The following is a 21316-nucleotide window of genomic DNA, read 5'->3' as shown; positions in this document are numbered from 1 at the left end:
TTCATGTCCTGTTTCGGGACGTTCTTCCTCCCTATTATGGACCCCCCAAAATATTCCTATAATGGACACTCTCGTGTTTATTTTTCATAGAATTGTAAAAAATCATCTAAATTGACTTTCCATCGCATTTCCAATGCATGTAGTCAAATCATAGGACTGTAAGGTAGGTTCTCCCGATAGAATTTCATAGCGAAATGTTGACATTGTGCAGTAATAATGCAAAAATGGCTGGAGGGTCCACTATTGGTTGGGGGTCCACTATTGGTCACTTTACCCTAGTTTTCTGTGCAGTGAGCCGGGAACCGGGTCCATAGGCCCAAGTAGTGATTTACCCTATCCTATCAAATTCATCTAAGCGTGCATTATCATCGTCTATTCTTTGATATCTGTTCTAATCTTTTATATCCCTTCCAAGTTTTTGTCAATTTTGGCAAAAGGCCTTTTCACGAGAAGTTAGAAAAACAGCTGATTACACAGCAAAAACAGTTGTTGAATATTACATTCGAAACAGATGCACATACACGCTTACTTCAGTTCACCCAAATATGGGTGAAGTATACCTAAAATCGCCGAAAAGTGCACATACGTATTTATGGGTGAATAGATCTTTACCTATTTATGAGTAAACCTAGATTACCCATATATAGGTAGTTAAGTAGAGGTGATTTATTGGTAAACTTTACCCAAATATGGGTGATTTTATTTTGTTTGAAGCTATTCTGAATTTTTCTAATATTAATATCAAAAACAATAAAAATCTAAGAAATACATCATTTTATTATATCAAATAAATGAAATTTAAAACAGTATAAATATAACAGTACATATAACGAGGCATTTTATAATAGTACAATAATACTTGGTACTATTTACATTAAAATAAGGTCCAGCATCTAACAGCAGGTGCCGAGGATTACGCCGCAGTTGGCATGCTTCCGGGTGTTTACGTTTGCTGCTGGAACATGGGTAGCATCTATTCACGTTCACGGAGGTCGTTATAGTCCTGTTAAAAGTCAACATATTAAACATTGTGAAACTAGACTTGTGGATCCACTACTCAATAAAAATCCGGAACCTTCAAGTGACGAAGTGTTTTTTTTACGATGCTTCTCTTCGGAGTTGGTGCGTGTCTCCCTTGGCTTCTCCGAATTGGAAAATTATTTACTTTTTCCGATGTGAAATTTCAAATGCAGATCGTTAAAAGGCTTCCGGTTTTCTATTGAGAATAAAATGTATTGAAACTTACCACAACAGAAGCTGGTGGGCACGGGCCTGCAACGGCTGATTCGGTTGATAGGCTGACTTTTCATTTTATTGTTTCGCAGTTCCGTGAGCTGAAGTCCCAGGGCTAAAGATGGGCTGCTTGATGGTGGCATTGTCAATTCTTTCCTTTACTCAGGAGTAAACTGGCTACGGTATCAATTTGCGATATCCTTATTAAGTTGTACGCCACGGGTGCGGTAATTTATTCACCGGTTGATGCTTTGTTTCCTCCTGGAAGGTATTCGTCTTTTGGTCCGTGGCCCTTTAACTTGTTTCGACACCTATGCAAAATGCAGAATTAGAAGGGAAATCAATGCGGATATCTATTAGTTAACAAATCTGCATTTACTTACCATTTATTAGTTAATAAATCCACAGAAATTTATTTATTAATTTTGCACTATACTGCCTGCCGAACAGCAAAAGATCATTTTGAGGAAAGGACGCTCAAATATTTTCACCCAAATATGGGTGAATTCATTTACTCATATATGGGTAAAGCAACTTTTACAATAAAATGAGTGAAATTTACTGATAAACTTAGTACAATTCACCCATAATATAAGTAAAATTTGCATTACCTAAATATGGGTAAATGAAGTACCCATAAATAGGTGAATTGATCTAAGCGTGTAGGCTATTCCGTCAGAGCTGTGATATTACACTCTTTCGATGTACTCGAGAGCTTGCTGTGTAGTAAACAGGATCGATGTAATTTTTTCTCGATGTAAAAATTATGCGACGTAATAGAGGCGATGTACAATAAGGCTACGTGAAATAGTGCGATGTACATGGCATTTGTTGCATTGAGTTTTCAGTTTTCTTTCTCGGTTTTCTTTATAGTAGGTAGTTTTGTGTGTTTTTTTAGTTATGTTATTTATTTTTTCCCATTCTAATTACATTTGTTTATAGATTTCCTATCAAGTTGAAGCCTATAGCCTATAGCGTAAAGTGGTTACCTTGAGGGTTACCTTCCAGTAGCGCTTTGCAAAAGCCGCTGCGATTTAAGGTAGCCTCACACCTACCTTTACGGATGAATTTCACGCTTGATGGCTTTTATGTTTATGACTGGCCGGTTCGGGATTTGAGCGACGAGCAACGTCTATAAAGACAAAAAAAATGTAATGAGAATACATAATTTGGTGTTGCTAGAGATTGGATTACCTAAGGGGGGCCGGCGAAGCTGGGTCGCGGTGAAGATAATTTAGGTTTGTCTTCGGTGACCTCCGGATATTTGCTGTACCATTCGTTCCTTACATGTTTCCCTCCGGAGGACACCAAACCAAACTGTTCTCCTGGGTGTTGTCGTTTGAGCTTGTCTGTGAATTGCCATTTTCAAGACCAGAAGCTTGTGGTTCGAAGAAATACTCTTCCGACGATCTGGTACTGCTGAATGTCTTGGGATAGGCAAGGCTGTAAATATGAAATTTTTGTCATTCATGTACACTTGTTCTAGAACAACCTCTACACTGCCGCTGCAAGCAAAACTGTCCCGTCTTTGCTTGATTGCCTATCTATATGGGACAGTTATGCTTCTATGGGCAGTACAGAGAAATAGAAAAAGCAACATAAGGGGTCGTTCAAAAATGGTGTCACAGGTTTTAGGGGAGGGGGGGGTCTAGAATTTTGTGACTAGGTATATAAAAAAGCGTGACAGAGGGGAGAGGGTGTCTAGAAATCCCAAAAAGTAGTGGACGTCATATATGAATCGCCCCTAACAAAACTGTAGTAGTAAATAGAAAAACTCGAACTCAACTAAATGGAAGATGAAAGCCATGTAGAAAATCAACCATTATCATTTACAACTATGCTGCCGTTATATGCATACTTGTCCCATGTTTGCTGGAATTCCCTATATACATGGGACAGTTATGCGTATAACGGCAGTATGGTACTGCGTATTCCAGGAAAACAACTTCAATGCGGCAAACCTTATATCCTGTGGGAGACACAAGGTCGTTTATCCGGGCAAAGGGCCGGAACGGATCAACCAAAACATTCGTCAGGTCACTTCCTTGAATTTCTGATCAAACTAACTTTATCGCGTCTTTGAGCAAAATTAAGTTGCAGTTTTAAGAACGTAGCTTCCTAGTCGATCTTGGTCGCTGTATTGTTCGGTATAAAGTATCTGCATTAATACAGCCTCGTTAATTTGGTATAGGAGAGAATGATATATAAGATACACTCCAGCGGAATCAAATTCTTCTGGGATGTCAATAGTAATACTACGATGAGAATCCGAGGGATTGCGAAGTAAATGAGTTTTGAAATCTGATGCAAATCATCGAAATAATAAGACCTTCTAGGATTCTAGAGAGGAAACTTTTGGTATTCTGAAGAAGAACTCAGAAAGGAATTCTTTTGTAATTCCGTAGGAAATACTTCTGCGATTTTGAATGGAATATTTTTGGATTCTAAAGATAATTCCTTTGTGATTTAACAGATTTCTTACTGGGATTCCGAAGGAAATCCTTTTGGGATTTCAAAGAAAATCCTACGAATTTGAAGAAAATCTATAGGATTCTGAAAGGAACACTGCTGAGATTCCGAAGGGAATCCTTCGATTCCAAAGGAAATTCTTTCATAGATTTAATTCTTCTGAAAATACAGACAATCCTTGTATCTATATATATATATATATATATATATATATATATATATATATATATATATAAGAATCATTTTTGAGAAATATCATCTTCGTTGGTGTCAGTTTTGGGAAAATGTTGTTACCGAGAAAATGTTATTGTCGAGGATTTGCTATTTTTGAGGAATTCGGGAAATTTGTTTTCGGAGCATTGTACAATGTCAGAAACCTCTCAATAACCCCTCGTTTTCCACTAATTTTAGCTATGCCAAATAACTTTTGTTCTAGCATTTTTTCCATAGATGATTCCTTCCTAATGAAATCTTTGAAAAAGGTCGTGGGAAAGAGAGGGTTAACACAATTACTCTGTTGACCAATTAGTTTTATCTTTTTCTGATTGTGAAAACCAATCTGTCAATTCCGAGCAAGGCCGGGTACATAAAGCTAGTTTGAAATAAAACCCTTCTGACATTTCGAAAGGGAATATACTTAGATATACCAGGGATTCAGAAAGAATTTTGTTACGAAAAACCCCGTTTAGAATTCCGATGGAATTTATAGTATGGACGATACCCGTCTAAATCTCCACAAGATTCCCGTCAGAATCCCCAATGTATTTCCAACGAAATTCCCAAAGGATTCCCATCAGAATCCTCAAAGGATTGTCGTCAGAATCCCCAAAGTATTTCCATCAGAATCCCCAAAGGATTTTCGTTGAAAGACCCCAAAGGGGCCCTCCTTAGCCGTGCGGTAAGATGCGCGGCTACAAAGCAAGACCATGCTGAGGCCTTTGAAACCTCGCAGTTAATAACTGTTGAAGTGCTTAATTAACACTAAGCTGCGAGGCGGCAATGTCCCAGGGACCAATGAAGAAGAACCCCAAAGGATTTCCGTCGGAAACCTCAAAGAATTTCCGTCGGAAACCTCAAAGGATTTCCGTCGGAATCTTTAAAGGATTCTAGACGGTATCCCAAAAGTATTTCCAACGGAATTCCCTAAATATTCCCGTTGGAACCCCGAAGGATTCTCCAAAGAATTGTCGTCAGAATCCCCAAAAGATTCCAGTCGGGATCCCCAAAGTATTTGCTTTGGTATCCCCAAACGATTACCAAAGTCCTAAAGGATTCCCGTCGTAATAATCGCAATAATCGATTTCCATCGGAATCCTTGAAGGATTCCCGTCGGAGCAAAACTATAGGAATTCTCGAAAAAAAATCCATCGAATTTCACGGAAGGTTTCCAAAAGGATTCCCAGCGGAATCCTACAAGAATTTCCATCACAACCCCAGAACGATTTTCATTGGAATCTGCAAAGGATTCCCGTTGGGAGCCTCAAAGGATTCCCGTCGCAATCCCTACAGGATATCCGTCGGAATTTTCCAAGGATGCTCGTCGGAGTCCCAAAAGCGTTTCCGTGGGAATCCCCAAAGGATTCCAGTTGGAGTCCTCAAAGTGTTTCCTGTTGAGCAGAGCAAGGGAACCCCCTCACAAAGAACAACAAAACAAAAATTCTCTCTCTACACCACGGCAGGCTACTGACTGATACTTCTGCCAGTACTGTATCGGAATATTCAAAACATTCAAGTTGAAATCTTCCTCGAATCTTCAAAGAATTGCCGTTGGAATCCCAAAAAATGCCCGTAACAATCCCCAAAGGATTCCTGTTGGAATCCCTAAAGCCCCAAAGGATTTCTCCCCGGATGCCCAAAGGATTCCCATCTGAATTATTAAATAACTCCTGTTAGAATTTTCCAAAAGATTCCCGTCTGAATACCCAAAGGACTCCCGTCATAATCCCTAAAGGATTCCTGTTATTCCCCATTCCCTTCGGAATTGCTAAGTAGTTTCTTTTGGGATTCCCAAAGGATTCAAGTCGGAATCCCTAAAGTATTCTTGAAAGTAGTCTTGGAAGGATTCTTCTCTGAATCTCGAAAGGATTAAAGTCGGAATTTCTAAAGGATTCGAGTCGAATTCCCGACAAGGCTACCGTCGGAATCCCGAAAGAATTTCCGTCTGTGTCCCGGAAAGATTCCCTTTGGAGTTGGAAAACGATTTCCGTCAAAGTCCCGAAAGGATTCCTGTTGACGTCCCAAAAGGTATTCCGTCGAAATCTCGATAGCATTCCCATTGGAATCCCGAAACGATTTCCGTCGAAATCCCAAAAAAAAGATTCTTTTGGCAATCCGGAAGAGATTCCCGCCTGAATCCCGGAATAAATATTGTCGTAATTCGGAAAGCATTCCAGTCAGAATCCCGAATCGATTTCCGTTGGAATCCCGGAAAGATTCCTGTCGGAATCCCGACAGGATTCCCGTCGGAATCTCGAAAGGACTCTCGTCGGAATCCCGAAAGGATTCCCGTCGGAATCCCGAAAGCATTTCCGTCGGAATCCCGAAAGGATTCCCGTCGGAATCCCTAAAGGATTTCCGTCGGAATCCCGAAAGGATTCCCGTCGAAATCCCGAAAGGATTCCCGTCGAAATCTTGAAAAGATTCCCGTCAGAATCCCGAAAGGATTCCCGTCGGAATCCCGAAAGGATTCCCGTCGGAATCCCGAAAGGATTTCCGTCGGAATCCCGAAAGGATTCCCGTCGGAATCCCGAAAGGATTCCCGTCGAAATCCCGAAAGGATTCCCGTCGAAATCTTGAAAGGATTCCCGTCAGAATCCCGAAAGGATTCCCGTCGAAATCCCGAAAGGATTCCCGTCGAAATCCCGAAAGGATTCCTGTCGCAATCCCGAAAGGATTCCTATCGCAATCTCGAAAGGATTCCCGTCGCAATCCCGAAAGGATTCCCGTCGCAATCCGGGAAGGATCCCCGTCGCAATCCCGAAAGGATTCCCGTCGGAATCCCGAAAGAATTCCCGTCGGAATCCCGAAAGGATTCCCGTCGCAATCCCGAAAGAATTCCCGTCGGAGTTTCGGAAGAATTCCCGTCGGAATTTCGATGGAATTCCCGTCAGAATCCAGCAAGGATTCCCGTCGGAATCCCGAAAGGATTCCCGTCGGAATCCCGAAAGAATTCCCGTCGGAATCCCGAAAGGATTCCCGTCCGAATCCCTAAAGGATTCCCGTCCGAATCCCTAAAGGATTCCTGTCGGAATCCCTAAAGGATTCCCGTCGGAATCCCTGAAGGATTCCCGTCGGAATCCCTGAAGGATTCCCGTCCGAATCCCTAAAGGATTCCCGTCGGAATCCCCAAAGGAGGATTCCCATCGGAATCCCAAAAGGATTCCCGTCGCAATCCCAAAAGGATTCCTGTCGCAATCCCGAAAGAATTCCCGTCGCAATCCCGAAAGAATTCGCGTCGGAGTTTTGAATGAATTCCCGTCGGAATTTCGAATGAATTCCCGTCGGAATTTCGAAGGAATTCCCGTCAGAATGCTGCAAGAATTCAAGACAAAATTTTCAAAACGACTTATCTGCTTTTGTAAACAAATATTCAATCGACGATTTGACGAATCTGATAGCTCTCCCACGCAAACTAACACCATCAATAGGTAGATGAAGGCTTCCGCTACCTGTTGATGGTGTTGGTTTGCGTGGGAGAGCTTTCAGATTCGTCAAATCATCGTTTGAATCATTGTTTACGAAAGCAGATAAGTCGTTTTGAAAATTTTGTCTTGAATTCTCGTCGGAATCTCGAAAGGATTCCCGTCGGAATCTCGAGAGGATTCCCGTCGGAATCCCGAAAGGATTCCCGTCGGAATCCCGAAAGAATTCGCGTCGGAATCCCGAAAGGATTCCCGTCGGAATCTCTAAAGGATTCCCGTCGGAATCCCGAAAGAATTCGCGTCGGAATCCCGAAAGGATTCCCGTCGGAATCCCGAAAGGATTCCCGTCGGAATCCCGAAAGGATTCCCGTCGGAATCCCGAAAGGATTCCCGTTGGAATCCCGAAAGGATTCCCGTCGGAATCCCGAAAGGAATCCCGTCGAAATCCCGAAAGGATTCCCGTCGGAATCCCGAAAGGATTCCCGTCGGAATCCCAAAAGGATTCCCGTTGGAATCCCGAAAAGATTCCCGTCGGAATCCCGAAAGGATTCCCGTCGGAATCCCGAAAGGATTCCCGTCGGAATCCCGAAAGGATTCCCGTCGGAATCCCGAAAGGATTCCCGTCGGAATCCCGAAAGGATTCCCGTCGGAATCCCGAAAGGATTCCCGTCGGAATCCCGAAAGGATTCCCGTCGGAATCCCGAAAGGATTCCCGTCGGAATCACGAAAGGATTCCCGTCGGAATCCCGAAAGGATTCCCAAAAGGATTCCCGAAAGGATTCCCGTCGGAATCCCGGAAGGATTCCCGTCGGAATCCCGGAAGGATTCCCGTCGGAATCCCGGAAGGATTCCCGTCGGAATTCCGAAAGGATTCCCGTCGGAATCCCGAAAGGATTCCCGTCGGAATCCCGAAAGGATTCCCGTCGGAATCCCGAAAGGATTCCCGTCGGAATCGAAAGGATTCCGTCGGAATCCCGAAAGGATTCCGTCGGAATCCCGAAAGGATTCCCGTCGGAATCCCGAAAGGATTCCGTCGGAATCCCGAAAGGATTCCGTCGGAATCCCGAAAGGATTCCGTCGGAATCCCGAAAGGATTCCCGTCGGAATCCCGAAAGGATTCCGTCGGAATCCCGAAAGGATTCCGTCGGAATCCCGAAAGGATTCCGTCGGAATCCCGAAAGGATTCCGTCGGAATCCCGAAAGGATTCCCGTCGGAATCCCGAAAGGATTCCGTCGGAATCCCGAAAGGATTCCCGTCGGAATCCCGAAAGGATTCCGTCGGAATCCCGAAAGGATTCCGTCGGAATCCCGAAAGGATTCCGTCGGAATCCCGAAAGGATTCCGTCGGAATCCCGAAAGGATTCCCGTCGGAATCCCGAAAGGATTCCCGTCGGAATCCCGAAAGGATTCCCGTCGGAATCGAAAGGATTCCGTCGGAATCCCGAAAGGATTCCCGTCGGAATCCCGAAAGGATTCCGTCGGAATCCCGAAAGGATTCCGTCGGAATCCCGAAAGGATTCCGTCGGAATCGAAAGGATTCCCGTCGGAATCCCGAAAGGATTCCGTCGGAATCCCGAAAGGATTCCGTCGGAATCCCGAAAGGATTCCGTCGGAATCCCGAAAGGATTCCCGTCGGAATCCCGAAAGGATTCCGTCGGAATCCCGAAAGGATTCCGTCGGAATCCCGAAAGGATTCCCGTCGGAATCCCGAAAGGATTCCCGTCGGAATCCCGAAAGGATTCCAGTCGGAATCCCGAAAGGATTCCCGTCGGAATCCCGAAAGGATTCCCGTCGGAATCCCGAAAGGATTCCCGTCGGAATCCCGAAAGGATTCCCGTCGGAATCCCGAAAGGATTCCCGTCGGAATCCCGAAAGGATTCCCGTCGGAATCCCGAAAGGATTTCCGTCGGAATCCCGAAAGGATTTCCGTCGGAATCCCGAAAGGATTCCCGTCGGAATCCCGAAAGGATTCCCGTCGGAATCCCGAAAGGATTCCCGTCGGAATCCCGAAAGGATTCCCGTCGGAATCCCGAAAGGATTCCCGTCGGAATCCCGAAAGGATTCTAATCGAAATTCCGAAATGATCACCGTCGGAACCCCGAAAGGACTCCCATCGGAATACCGAAAGGATTCTCGTTGGAATCCCAAAAGAATCCCCGTCGGAATCTCGAAAGGATTCTGATTGAAATTCCGAAACGATTCGAGTCAGAATTCCGAAAGGATTCCCGTCGGGATCACGAAAGGATTCCCGTCGGAATCACGAAAGGATTCCCGTCGGAATCCCGAAAGGATTCCCGTCGGAATCCCGAAGGGATTCCCGTCGGAATTCCGAAACGATTCCCGTCGGAATCCTGAAAGGATTCCCGTCGGAATCCCGAAAGGATTCCCGTCGGAACCCCAAAAGGATTCCCGTCGGAATCCCGAAAGGATTCCCGTTGGAATCCCGAAAGGATTCCCGTCGGAATCCCGAAAGGATTCCCGTCGCAATCCCGAAAGGATTTCCGTCGGAATCCCGAAAGAATTCCCGTCGGAATCCCGAAAGAATTTCCGTCGCTATCCCGAAAGAATTCGCGTCGAAGTTTCGAAAGAATTCCCGTCAGAATCCATCAAGGATTCTCGTTGGAATCCTGAAAGGATTTCCTTCGGAGTCCTGAAACCATTCCCGTCGAAATCCCGAAAGGATTCCCGTCGAAATCCCGAAAGGATTCCCGTCGGAATCCCGAAAGGATTCCTGTCGCAATCTCGAAAGGATTCCCGTCGCAATCCCGAAAGGATTTCCGTCGGAATCTCGAAAGAATTCCCGTCGGAATCCCGAAAGAATTTCCGTTGGAATCCCGAAAGAATTCTCGTCGGAATCCCGAAAGAATTTCCGTCGCAATCCCGAAAGAATTTCCGTCGCTATCCCGAAAGAATTCGCGTCGAAGTTTCGAAAGAATTCCCGTCGGAATTTCGAAGGAATTCCCGTCAGAATCCAGCAAGGATTCTCGTTGGAATCCTGAAAGGATTTCCTTCGGAATCCTGAAACCATTCCCGTCGAAATCCCGAAAGGATTCCCGTCGAAATCCCGAAAGGATTCCCGTCGGAATCCCGAAAGGATTCCTGTCGCAATCTCGAAAGGATTCCCGTCGCAATCCCGAAAGGATTTCCGTCGGAATCTCGAAAGAATTCCCGTCGGAATCCCGAAAGAATTTCCGTTGGAATCCCGAAAGAATTCTCGTCGGAATCCCGAAAGAATTTCCGTCGCAATCCTGAAAGAATTCGCGTCGAACTTTCGAAAGAATTCCCGTCGGAATTTCGAAGGAATTCCCGTCAGAATCCAGCAAGGATTCCCGTCCGAATCCCGAAAGAATTCCCGTCGGAGTCCCGAAAGGATTCCCGTCGAAATTTCGAAAAAATTCCCGTCGGAATTTCGAAGAAATTCCCATCAGAATCCAGCAAGGATTCCCGTCTGAATCGCGAAAGGTTTCCCGCCTGAATCCCGGAAGGATTCCTGTCGGAATCTTGGAAGAATTCCCGTCGGAATCGCGGAAGAATTCCCGTCGGAATCGCGGAAGGATTCCCGTCGGAATCCCGAAAGGATTCCCGTCGCAATCCCGTCAAAATTTTGAAAGTGGTTGCGTCGAAATCCCAAAAGGATTCCCCCCGCAGTCCCGAAAGGATTTCTGTCGACGTCCCAAAAGGTCTCCCGTCTGAATCTTGATAGGTTTCACGTAGAACTGAAAAGATTCTTGTTGCGCAATCCGGAAAATAATAAATCCTAATATAGGATTCTCGTCGGAATCCTAAAAGGATTTCTTTTGGAATCCTGATGTATCTAATATAATATTGTGAGATATCATTTTACGATATAGTCGTTATATTCTATTAATCCACTGTGATGAGTACAGTACAGCCGCAGTATCTGCGGTACAGCCTATAGATTCTCCGGCACGCAGTCGAATAGATATAAATGCAGCACAAAATAAACATTCCAAAAAGTCATATTAAGAAATTCTAGTTTTCGACTAGCTCGAATGAGGCATTAAAAAACTCCGTTATAAATCCACCCACCCATTATTCATACTTACATTTTTCCTTGAGCGCTCGCAACGTCCGCACCTGCAATACGATTCGCTCAATCCCCTGCAAGAGAACCTGCTCCAATTGGTAACGTCGATCACAGCTTTTCGGCTATTTCCACCAGTTTGAGCAAGACCTGTTTGGCGGGTTTAGCTTGAATAAATACAAGAAGTTTCTTGTCGATGATCAGACGCATCATCGGGCCGAGCACTCCGATCTGCGCAACAAAGTTGGATTGGCGAAAGGCTTCTTCGGCCATGGAGGAAGTGGTCCGTTTGATCTAGCATGTAGCCCTGAAGGAAGCGGTCCGATCGATCCAGTCCGAGGAAGAACATCAACAGTTACTGTTGGATTTGATAATTTCGAACTGGTTGGCATGCAATAGTTGGCATTGCTGAAGCTCGAGTTGTAGAGGGAACGATTAGGCCATTGGTTGAAGAGCGACGAGCAATGGAAGATGCGCCGGAATGGGAAATCGTACTCGTCGTCGCCGACTTGCATGGGGGCGGAATTAAAGCGGTTGGTTTATTCCACGATTTCTTCGACCAGATAGCGATCACACTTAAGGCCGTATCGCGATCACTAGCCATCATCTAGAAGATAATTTAAATACGGATTATTTTTTCACAGCAATAAATATACTACTTACAATTTAACTGCCTGCAGCCTCGTTATTTGCAATTTTCATCACAAACTGAGCAGTGTTGCCGATATACAAAATTGTATTCAATTTGAATGTAACACAACATTGAACCTGTGTAATTTTACATTTCTTGTATTGACTAACTGATGTGCATCTGTTTCAGTGTAATATTCAATATTTTGGCATACGAATAGTACATTGCAGCAACGCAATAGAAAATTATAATTTTTAACTTGTGTAATTTCGAAGCAGTGTAATATTACATCCGAATATACACAAATGTGCATTTGAAAATCGCATTTACATCTGATTTTCAGTACGTCTGCTATATTACATCGATGAATATTACAATCTTTTTTGCTGTGTATGACAACGCATGAAGTGTGATGAAATGATACAAAAAAAATAGACCAAAACAAACAAGAATCTTTCGTGAACCCAGCCAACAGTACAGGTCTGAAACACCCGCGGGGGACGCAAACTCCAAGGCAAACTCTTCCGTTCTTGTTCCAGTTTCTGTACCGTTGGCCAAGTTCATCATGATGAATTTCTTCAAATGCCGCAGATGTGAAAACATCGGTACGGATGATGCATTTAATTTGTTTTGCACAGCTATGCGAATAAACAGTGCTTTTCGAGGTCTCCCTAATCAATGATCGAAAACGACATTAAAAGCCGGAACCTCGAACTCGACATCCTTGGGCACATCGGTACCAATTATTATGTCAAGCATAATTTTTCATAACGACGTATGTAACAATTATGAGGATTCGAGAAATCCTTTGCAGAAAGTTGGCAAAACTTTTTCTAAAACTGTTTTAAAACTAAATCTTTGTTCAATACTTTTTTCCGCTGGCATGCGTCATTACATGACACGTAATAAGCGTGCTTCACATCAAATCTCAGTTCATTCAAATTCACTGTGAAAAACGATACAATTATACATACACCGGTATGCTGCACGCACGTCGGTGTACATTGGTCGGTTTTCCATAGTGCACGATTGACGCAACTGCAGTTTTGTTTTGTTTTGCTTTTTTTGGTACATACACACTTAAAATAAATCGCAGATTTCTGTGAAATTTCACCGAAATCTCAACAGCAGAACTGTTCGGTAAAAAAATTACAGATTTTTTGGTGATTTTGACAGTTGGACAAAAGAAAATACCGCAGAAAATCGGTGAAATAATTACCGAACAAATCTGCTGTTGAGATTTCGGTGAAATGAAGCAAAATTCACCGAAATCTGTGAAATGATTTAAGTGTGTAGGTCGCTCTTAGTTCCCATATGTTAAAGCGACGTATGTAACAGTGAGACTTCAAAATTGATTTTTGACATACGTCGATTCGTAAAAAGATTGAATTAAAGAATTTTAAGATCTGAAATCAGTAAAATCGATGCGTATTATATAAAGCCGCGTGTGATTGTCACGTTGTATTAAAAACCTCGTTTTGTTTACTTTTGTTACATACGTCGTTATGAAAAATTTTGCTTGATGTATTTTAAGTTTGGCAAAAAATGTTAAAGAGGTTATTGTATAGAACAGTATCAAAAGAAAACCAACGATATTATTTCCTCTTTGTTTGTCATTCTGACAGCATCTTGACAGTGCTACACGCGGAAATATCCTAAAATATCCGTTTCTAAGGATCTGTCTCAATTGGATAATTAAACTGAAATTAAACTTAAAAGTGACATTTCAATAATTATCAAATAACCCTACTTGCAGAGCAAGATTACTTTTGACAGATATCGAATCATTTTCCATCGATGTCCTATTGGAATTGCTGGGTAGCACCAGCCATTCTTATAACGGGGTGATTTTTTAATTTTCGAACTGTCACTTTTAAGTTTAATTCTCCAAATGAGACAGAACCTAAGCATCTGGGTGCTGCGGATAGAGCCGTTTTTCTGCGCTCAAGCGAGTAGAGGAATATTTTGAAATCACTACCATAAACAAAATTATATTGCAGTTACTTGGCTGTCAAACATTTCCCGCTCTTCGAATTTCTCTTTCCATGCTGCTTGAGGGCGCACAAATGCTCTAGACTCTAAATGACTTTACGATTGTTTACATACATTCCTGCTCCAATCAGCTGCTGAATATCGTGAAATTTCGTAACGAGTGCTTTTTATTTGCATTCCTACTAATTTTCCACTCGAAATATAATGTGAAAATATTTGTTACAAAGAATACAAAACTCAAACAAAGTTTATTTTTATTTTCTCCCCAAATAATAACAATACTTCTCAATATCAGATCAGATACGAACATAACCACAATCTTCAATGTTTGGCTCCGGCACAATAGAAAAGTTTGGCTTCAGTTTGACAACCAAATCGATTCTATTCGCACCACCCAGCTAAGCATTTCTAATCGCAGGAAAGATAGCCCAATTTGAGTTAATTTAAGCTATTTTCATCTAAGACACTGAAAGTAACGTTCGGAAAAAATATTTCAAAAAATCCGATGAAAAGTATGGGAATTTTTTTGAGAATTGTCTTGTGTCGTGCCTCTTGCACACACATACATACACATGCTCAGTTCGTCGAGCTGAGTTGATTGGTATATATGACTTGGGTCTCCAAGTCTCGGATAAAAAGTCGATTTTTCAAGTGATCTTAATACCCTTCTTAGGGTGTAAGAAGGGTAAAAAGTGAGTAAAATTTCTGTGGGAAAAAAAGAGACGGCAATACAAAACTATAGATAGTGGAATATATAGATGAGCGAAAATAAATCCTCTGTCTCCAAACGAACTGTCAAACGTGTCTCCAAACGAGCATGACGTCACGATTTCAATGGAAACGTTAAGGACTGTGACGTCATATAAGCGTGTGCACGGACAAAATAATCGACTCAGCCATGCTTTCGCTCATCTATAGTATAGATATTGTGCTTCCAGTTGAAAATCGAAGTGAGCTCTCGCGACGATTGAGTTTTTCCTTATTTCCTGATGTCGCAACTGCATCGCGACTAGTGCGCATCTATACTACCGCCATGCGCCATGATGCGCACTAGTTGCGAGAAAAGGAAACGGGAGAAAACTCGATTGTCGCGAGAGCTCACTTCGGTTTTCACTTGGGTTTTCAACTGGAAGTACATTAGTAGAATCTACACGCTTAGCTTAGTTTACCCATAAATGCGTAACCATTTCACTCATATATGGGTAAATGAAATATTACGGATATTATGAGTGAACTTTACTAATAAAATTGGTAAACTTCACTCATATTATTGGTAAGTCTGTCTTACCTATATTTGAGTGATCGAGTTTACCCATTTTTGGGTGAAAAAATAATTTTATAAACAATTCCACAACATGGACATTCGGGAACAGAAGCTCCCGAAGATTTCTCGTGCTAATTCCATCGTCGCGGCCAAATTATATACGAGTCATGCACTTCCTAGGTTTATGTGGTTACAAAAAATGTAAGTAAATATATAAATTTTTACAGATGCCTAAGATTAATTTTTTGTTTTTGGTTGGCAGAATTTTCGTCATCGCATTTGCTTGGAAACACAGTCATCAATTCGAAGGGATACGATGGAGGCAATGTATGATCGCTCAACGAACAAGCATTACCATCACGATCACGCGTAATGTGAAGGTTTTAAAACATTCCTTACGGATGCGACTGCGGAACATTCGACATTGCAACGAGAACATCTATTCCATGTCGAAAATTGCCGCAAGCAGCTACGAAGCCAAGAATGGAATCTTCTGCAGTACGTCGGAACTGAAGACGACTTCGAAGGTTATCGGGAAGCGGCATTTACACTTTACAGCAGCATTGTAATGTAAGTTCACAACTCTTCTTATTTGTGCGAAATAGTTACTAATTAACTCCCCTATCTAAACGCAGGTATGCATTCAACAAGAAGCCATCATCTGTGACAAAATTTTCTTTATCAGCGTATTCCGTACCGATGTGCTCTGTATCCCTAATCGGCTCGAAAAGGAGCAAACCATCAGGAGATCGCATGCCTACCACGAAGGCCAAATCAAATATACAATACTACCTGACGCCGGAAGAGGTTCCTCAATTCACGTGTGATATTCCGATTTGTGATCCTCCGGGAATTTGGCTCAACATAGAGATCTGCAGAGTATACTAATTGGCGTTTGGCAGCTCGTATTAGGAAAGAAGTTTGGTGATACGATGTTCCAGCTTGTCACGGCAAGTAGAGTGCTCATGACTTTCGATTCAATTAGGAGACAAAAGCAGAACGATTGTAAAGCAACTCCCGGAAGGGGTCGACGAACAGACAGAACATTTTTTTTTCGTGAAATTTTCAATATGTTGTATCACGATAATAAATTGTATTAGGTTTTCAATTTTTAATAATAAATCATCGTTCCCTAATTTTACTTCAATATTATTTAATGATAATTTTAGAATTTTTGGAAATATTGCTGCAAAGCTCACTATAGAAAAGCTTGAAAATATACCCAAATGTAGGTAAAATTCACCTAGGAATTTTTGTTCCAAATCACCCAAATATAGGTAAATAATGGTTTACCCATAAATCGGTAAATGGCGCATCACCCATAAATACGTATGTGCACTTTTCGGTGATTATAGGTACTCTTCACCCATATTTGGGTGAACTGAACTAAGCGTGTATAGATGAGCGAAAGCATGGCTGAGTCGATTATTTTGTCCGTGCACACGCTTATATGACGTCACAGCCCTTAACGTTTCCATTGAAATCGTAACGTCATGCTCATTTGGAGACACGTTTGACAGTTCGTTTGGAGACAGAGGATTTATCTTCGCTCATCTATCCAGTTTTCCGCGAGCGGTAATGGCCGCCAGCTTGCTGCGGGTTGGTCTCTGATTTGACATTTCTGGAGGTCAACTGCACCCACCGTTCGAGCATTTTGATCAATGTGGTATATAAAAAGGCTTGAATTCACTTAATCAGCACCTTCTTTTATGCCACATTGGTCAGAATGCTCGGAGCGGTGGGTGCAGTTGACCTCCAGAAATGTCAAATCAGAGACTAACCCGCAGGCAAGCTGGCGGCCATTACCGCTCGCGGAAAACTGGATATATTCCACTATATCTATAATCTATCCAGCTTTCCACGCTCGGTAATGGCGGCTTGTCGGTGTGAAAAAATCAATCGGTCACTGTAGCATTTGACACTAGCTGGAGGAAAGCTCATTGGCGTTCCTGGGAGAGGGGAAGGGAAAAAAGGCCTTTTCGCCGGTGAGTTTTCCTCCAGCTAGTGTCAAATGCTACAGTGACCGATTGATTTTTTCACACCGACAAGCCGCCATTACCGAGCGTGGAAAGCTGGATAGATTCTCTATATACAAAACTATTCACTATTGAGTAGAAAAAAATGAGCGTGTTAAACGTCTCGTGAAAAGGCCTATACAGCAGTGCCGGCCGTGCCGGCATCAGTCACATGAAAAGGCCTATTGCGTTGTGCATTTTACATAATACATGAACAACCCCTTTATTTGTTTTTGTTTCTCTCATTTCAGTTAAAAATAGTCTCTAGTTTGCTGACTTACCCATTGAATTTGAAAAATAAATATTTGATATCTTATAAGTGAAGTTGTTATCTATTAAATAGTATATTAATTACGCTCTTATTAAACACTCTAAAGTCATGGAGGCTGGGGTCGCAAAACGCTCGGACAGTGGCACCAGCATTGCAAGCAGCGGAAGCACTGGCAGTTTCCTGTCCAATGGTTTCGGAACGCAATTCATGACGGTAGCTCCACCGCTTCTCAACTGCGAAGATGAACTGATTTGGCTGGACATGACGAATCCCGCCTACCATAAGCCGGTTTACAATAGCGCGATCAACGAAACGAAACCCATGGGCAAGGATGCCAAGAACCTGATAACGCAATCCTTCCGGCAGGCCCTCAGCATCCAGGATCAGAACGATTTGCTACGTGAGTTGGAAAAGGATTCGGAATTGGTGTACAATGTTGGTTTAACGCCTGATAAGGTAGGTGGATCGTCTCCAAATAAACGATGGTACTTGTAATACTAAACATGTTTTCAGCTTCCTGACTTGGTGGAATATAATCCGTTGATTGCTATTGAAATACTGTTGAAGTTGATTCATTCACCGCAAATCACCGAATATTTCAACGTTCTGGTAAATATGGAAATGTCCCTTCACTCCATGGAGGTAGTGAACCGACTGACCACACTGGTAGAGCTTCCCACTGAGTTCATACATCTGTACATCAGCAACTGCATTTCGTCGTGCGAAGCCATCAAGGATCGGTACCTGCAGAATCGGTTGGTCCGGTTGGTTTGTGTGTTCCTGCAAAGTCTGATCCGCAACCGGATAATCGAAACCAGTGAACTGTGTATTGAGCTGGAAGCGTTCTGTGTGGAGTTTAGTCGCATTAGGGAAGCCGCAGCTCTGTATCGGCTGCTGAAACAGCTGGAAACGGAATCGAGTTCGGTTAATAAAACAAAATAGGTTGAAAGGATAATGAAAGCGCATTCAAATGGTTCATTCAATTTTGTGAAACACTCCATTTCTTCAAAGTTCAACGGTTTTACTGCCAACTATAGGCTGATTTTAAGAATTTAGATAACAGTTCCGGTATCGAGTGGTGTAAAGGACTGAGATTTAACGGTTTTACGGATACGTACGAAACGAATGTTTAAATAGCATTGCAACATCGAGCAGAAGTGATACGCCGGGTAAGTAAAATAGAACCACATAATACTTTCGTGAAAAAATAACATGATGCAGGTGTGTCGGAGAGTTACCAACAGCAGGAAAATATGTTAAATTGTTGAACTTCTGAATTTTAAGAAAAGTACTGATTTGAATCCAGCAAAATTTAATCAATTCTGTCCCCGTATATCTTCTTCTTTTTTCACAAACGAATAATTTTCCAAACACGTTTATTTGGGACTCCAATCTTCCATATTTCCACAGAATATGAAGATGGCGTGTATTTTATTTTTGAACAAATATAATAACAAAATTAAACCATTATCTAATCAATCAATGTACAGCCCTTATTTTGCACACACCCAAATGAACAATCTTTCGACTGCTCAGCTTGTGTGGCATCAAATCGTATTCCACTTCTATGGCTGAACCCTTCTTCAAGGTTCGAAGCTGCTTCTCGCTGGGATCTACGTAGAGGATGTGCTCTATAGACGCTCCAGGGTCGACTTCGTCCGGTTCCAGGTAACTGATCGCTATCCGGCCAAGAATCCTGCTGATGGATTCAATCACCACCGGGCTTTTCGTCGCGGAAACCAACCCCATATTTCGTTCGTATAGCCAGAATGTCTGTATTGAGGACTTTTCCAGTAGAACTTGGTTGAAACGAGACAAGGGACAATTTTCTCGGAATTTAACACGCGATGGCCATTGCTGGTATAATGTGGGATCGTAGAACGATGTTTCGCCGACATGCTCGGTGGCCTCGGTGTTCGTCTTAGGAGGTACACTATTTTCCGGGGTAAGGTCTGATTGAATTTCTGTCGGGGAGCTTGCACGGAATGTGTCGTCCAATGCTTTCCATTTGCGACAGGTTGGGCTTTTGGTAGTGCTGTCGATTTTTGTGTTGCTGTCTGTGAACGATTCATCCAATCGTTTCCATGTCGATGTTCGCTTCTTTGTGTGGGATTTTTTGTAGCTTCCTAGACTGTTATCTGCTACCGCAGATTCATTCCATGGATATGATTTGGCTATACTGCCCGCCGCACGGTCCGTTGCATTTTCAATAACCAACATGTCATCGGTTATCCTTCGCCCACATCCCGGAGATTTTCGATTTATAAAATCCAGCTTGAGACGTTTCTTTTTCCTGCAATGTATAGCCTCGCAGTCTGAATCGGAAGAAACTGTTTCTGAAACATCCAAGCGCGTTTCTCCATTTTCTCCCTCAGACTCAGACACATCTTCAATGTCTGATGCGATGGAAGATTTTTCACAGATGGTCACATCTTTGGGATCAAGGGACGTGGCAGAACAATCCACGATCGATTCCTGGCAAGTGATGGTCTCACTATTATTGGTTCTTTGATTCATTCGATCGTTGCGATCTTCATCACTTGAAATGTCCTCAATTTCATTTTCATCGCCAAATAATATATTAGTCTGAAAAATATAAGATATCCTAATAAATATAAAATCCATCCTATATGAATCGTAAGATTTCTCCAATTTACCTGTTCCGTATGTTGTGATGTTCTTGGCCTGTTACGGGGCGAGATAGTCGGTTTGAGTTGTGCGATGGCACGCGATGAGCTATGCGTCGAAACATCGCGCTGACAGATTTTACTTGTTCTCCTTGGACTGGGTGTAGATAGGAGTGTATCAAATGACTTCCAGGATTTATTCATGATTATAATTTTTAGTTCCACTTTAGAGTAAAATCAGCAGTGATTCAAATCGTTCGGGGCTGTCAGTTTGAATATGAATCTGAAATCTCGGGTACTTATTCAAAAGGACGTATGTGATTTTGTAAACAAAGATTCAGACGTCGATTTGTCCGATCTGATTGCCCTCCCACGCAAACCATCACCATAGACAGATATGGGAAGGCTTCGGCTACCTATTAGTGGTGTTGGTTTGCGTGGGAGTGCCATCAGATCGGACAAATCGATGTTTGAATCTTTGTTTACAAAATCACATACGTCCTTTTGAATAAGTACCCGAGAAATATTGAATTTCCCAGCAGCTGTTCTAGATTCAGTTTTTATACCAGTCAACTGTCAAAAAAATAAAACTGGTATAACGCTCCGTTCTATTTTCTGCAGATTTGAACCACGATTGAATCACGAGATTCAAATATTTTTCAATTGTTTTGGTGTATGGATGCGTCATTTTATCTACGGATCAATCCACTTTGCAATTCCGGCGCCTTTCTTGGCAGTAACATAATGATTTCAATTAATTGAAAATTTGAAAAACATGAATGGAACACTGCTGGGGAGACCAGCGAGTTTGTTCTATTTTGCTCCAGATTCAAACTAGAATAGTGGTCGAAAATTTAGAATCAAACTGAATCACTCCTGCCCGCATGGAAGGATGTCTAAAAGCGAACAGGAATCTACCTAAATTTGACACAAACCACTCTAGCGAAGCTTCATATTCATCTTGGGCGCAAACCAAGTGCCTTCGACTAAAAGCGAAATGCGTATGTATTCACGGTGTTCATCGTAATACATCTGATACATACACACATGCCAAGCAAGCGATGGTGTATTCATCTTGGTTCAACCGGTTCAACGGTTTCATCAACTGGCCATTTTTTCTCATCGCCA

At 42.6% G+C, this 21316-nt stretch overlaps 2 protein-coding genes and 2 long non-coding RNA genes across 4 annotated transcripts; 1 reads left to right on the top strand and 3 right to left on the bottom strand.

Moving 5' to 3' along the window:
* Nucleotides 1-820: 820 nt before the first annotated feature.
* Nucleotides 821-1701, bottom strand: LOC134205405 (uncharacterized). The gene is made up of 3 exons (XR_009978132.1): nt 1617-1701; nt 1247-1544; nt 821-1003 (listed from the first exon to the last, which is right to left on the bottom strand). It is a non-coding gene; the product is annotated as an uncharacterized LOC134205405 (long non-coding RNA).
* A 447-nt stretch (nt 1702-2148) lies between these two features.
* LOC134205397 (uncharacterized) lies at nt 2149-12001 on the bottom strand. The gene is made up of 3 exons (XR_009978128.1): nt 11411-12001; nt 2428-2676; nt 2149-2365 (listed from the first exon to the last, which is right to left on the bottom strand). It is a non-coding gene; the product is annotated as an uncharacterized LOC134205397 (long non-coding RNA).
* Nucleotides 12002-17522: 5521 nt separating this feature from the next.
* Nucleotides 17523-18526, top strand: LOC134205390 (CCR4-NOT transcription complex subunit 11). The gene is made up of 2 exons (XM_062680621.1): nt 17523-18017; nt 18075-18526. Exons 1-2 carry the CDS (start codon nt 17670-17672, stop codon nt 18501-18503), a joined length of 777 nt encoding a protein of 258 aa, XP_062536605.1. The 5' UTR covers nt 17523-17669; the 3' UTR covers nt 18504-18526.
* A 410-nt stretch (nt 18527-18936) lies between these two features.
* On the bottom strand, nt 18937-20446 carry LOC134205381 (uncharacterized). Its single transcript, XM_062680608.1, has 2 exons — nt 20219-20446; nt 18937-20147 (listed from the first exon to the last, which is right to left on the bottom strand). The coding sequence occupies exons 1-2, from the start codon at nt 20390-20392 to the stop codon at nt 19041-19043; spliced, it is 1281 nt and encodes a 426-aa protein (XP_062536592.1). The 5' UTR covers nt 20393-20446; the 3' UTR covers nt 18937-19040.
* Nucleotides 20447-21316: the final 870 nt, after the last annotated feature.

Source organism: Armigeres subalbatus, chromosome 1, assembly GCF_024139115.2.
Source record: "Armigeres subalbatus isolate Guangzhou_Male chromosome 1, GZ_Asu_2, whole genome shotgun sequence".
In the NCBI taxonomy this organism is placed as follows: domain Eukaryota; kingdom Metazoa; phylum Arthropoda; class Insecta; order Diptera; family Culicidae; genus Armigeres; species Armigeres subalbatus.
This window is presented reverse-complemented; position numbering and strand designations above follow the sequence as displayed.

What these genes read in the sequence shown, in the direction of transcription:
- LOC134205381 (XM_062680608.1), bottom strand. Translation starts at nt 20,392, where the DNA reads ATGAATAAATCCTGGAAGTCATTTGATACACTCCTATCTACACCCAGT. An exon ending in CATCACAACATACGGAACAG is followed by an intron (nt 20,148 to 20,218) that starts GTAAATTGGAGA and finishes TATATTTTTCAG; the next exon opens with ACTAATATATTATTTGGCGA.
- LOC134205390 (XM_062680621.1), top strand. Translation starts at nt 17,670, where the DNA reads ATGGAGGCTGGGGTCGCAAAACGCTCGGACAGTGGCACCAGCATTGCA. An exon ending in TTGGTTTAACGCCTGATAAG is followed by an intron (nt 18,018 to 18,074) that starts GTAGGTGGATCG and finishes ACATGTTTTCAG; the next exon opens with CTTCCTGACTTGGTGGAATA.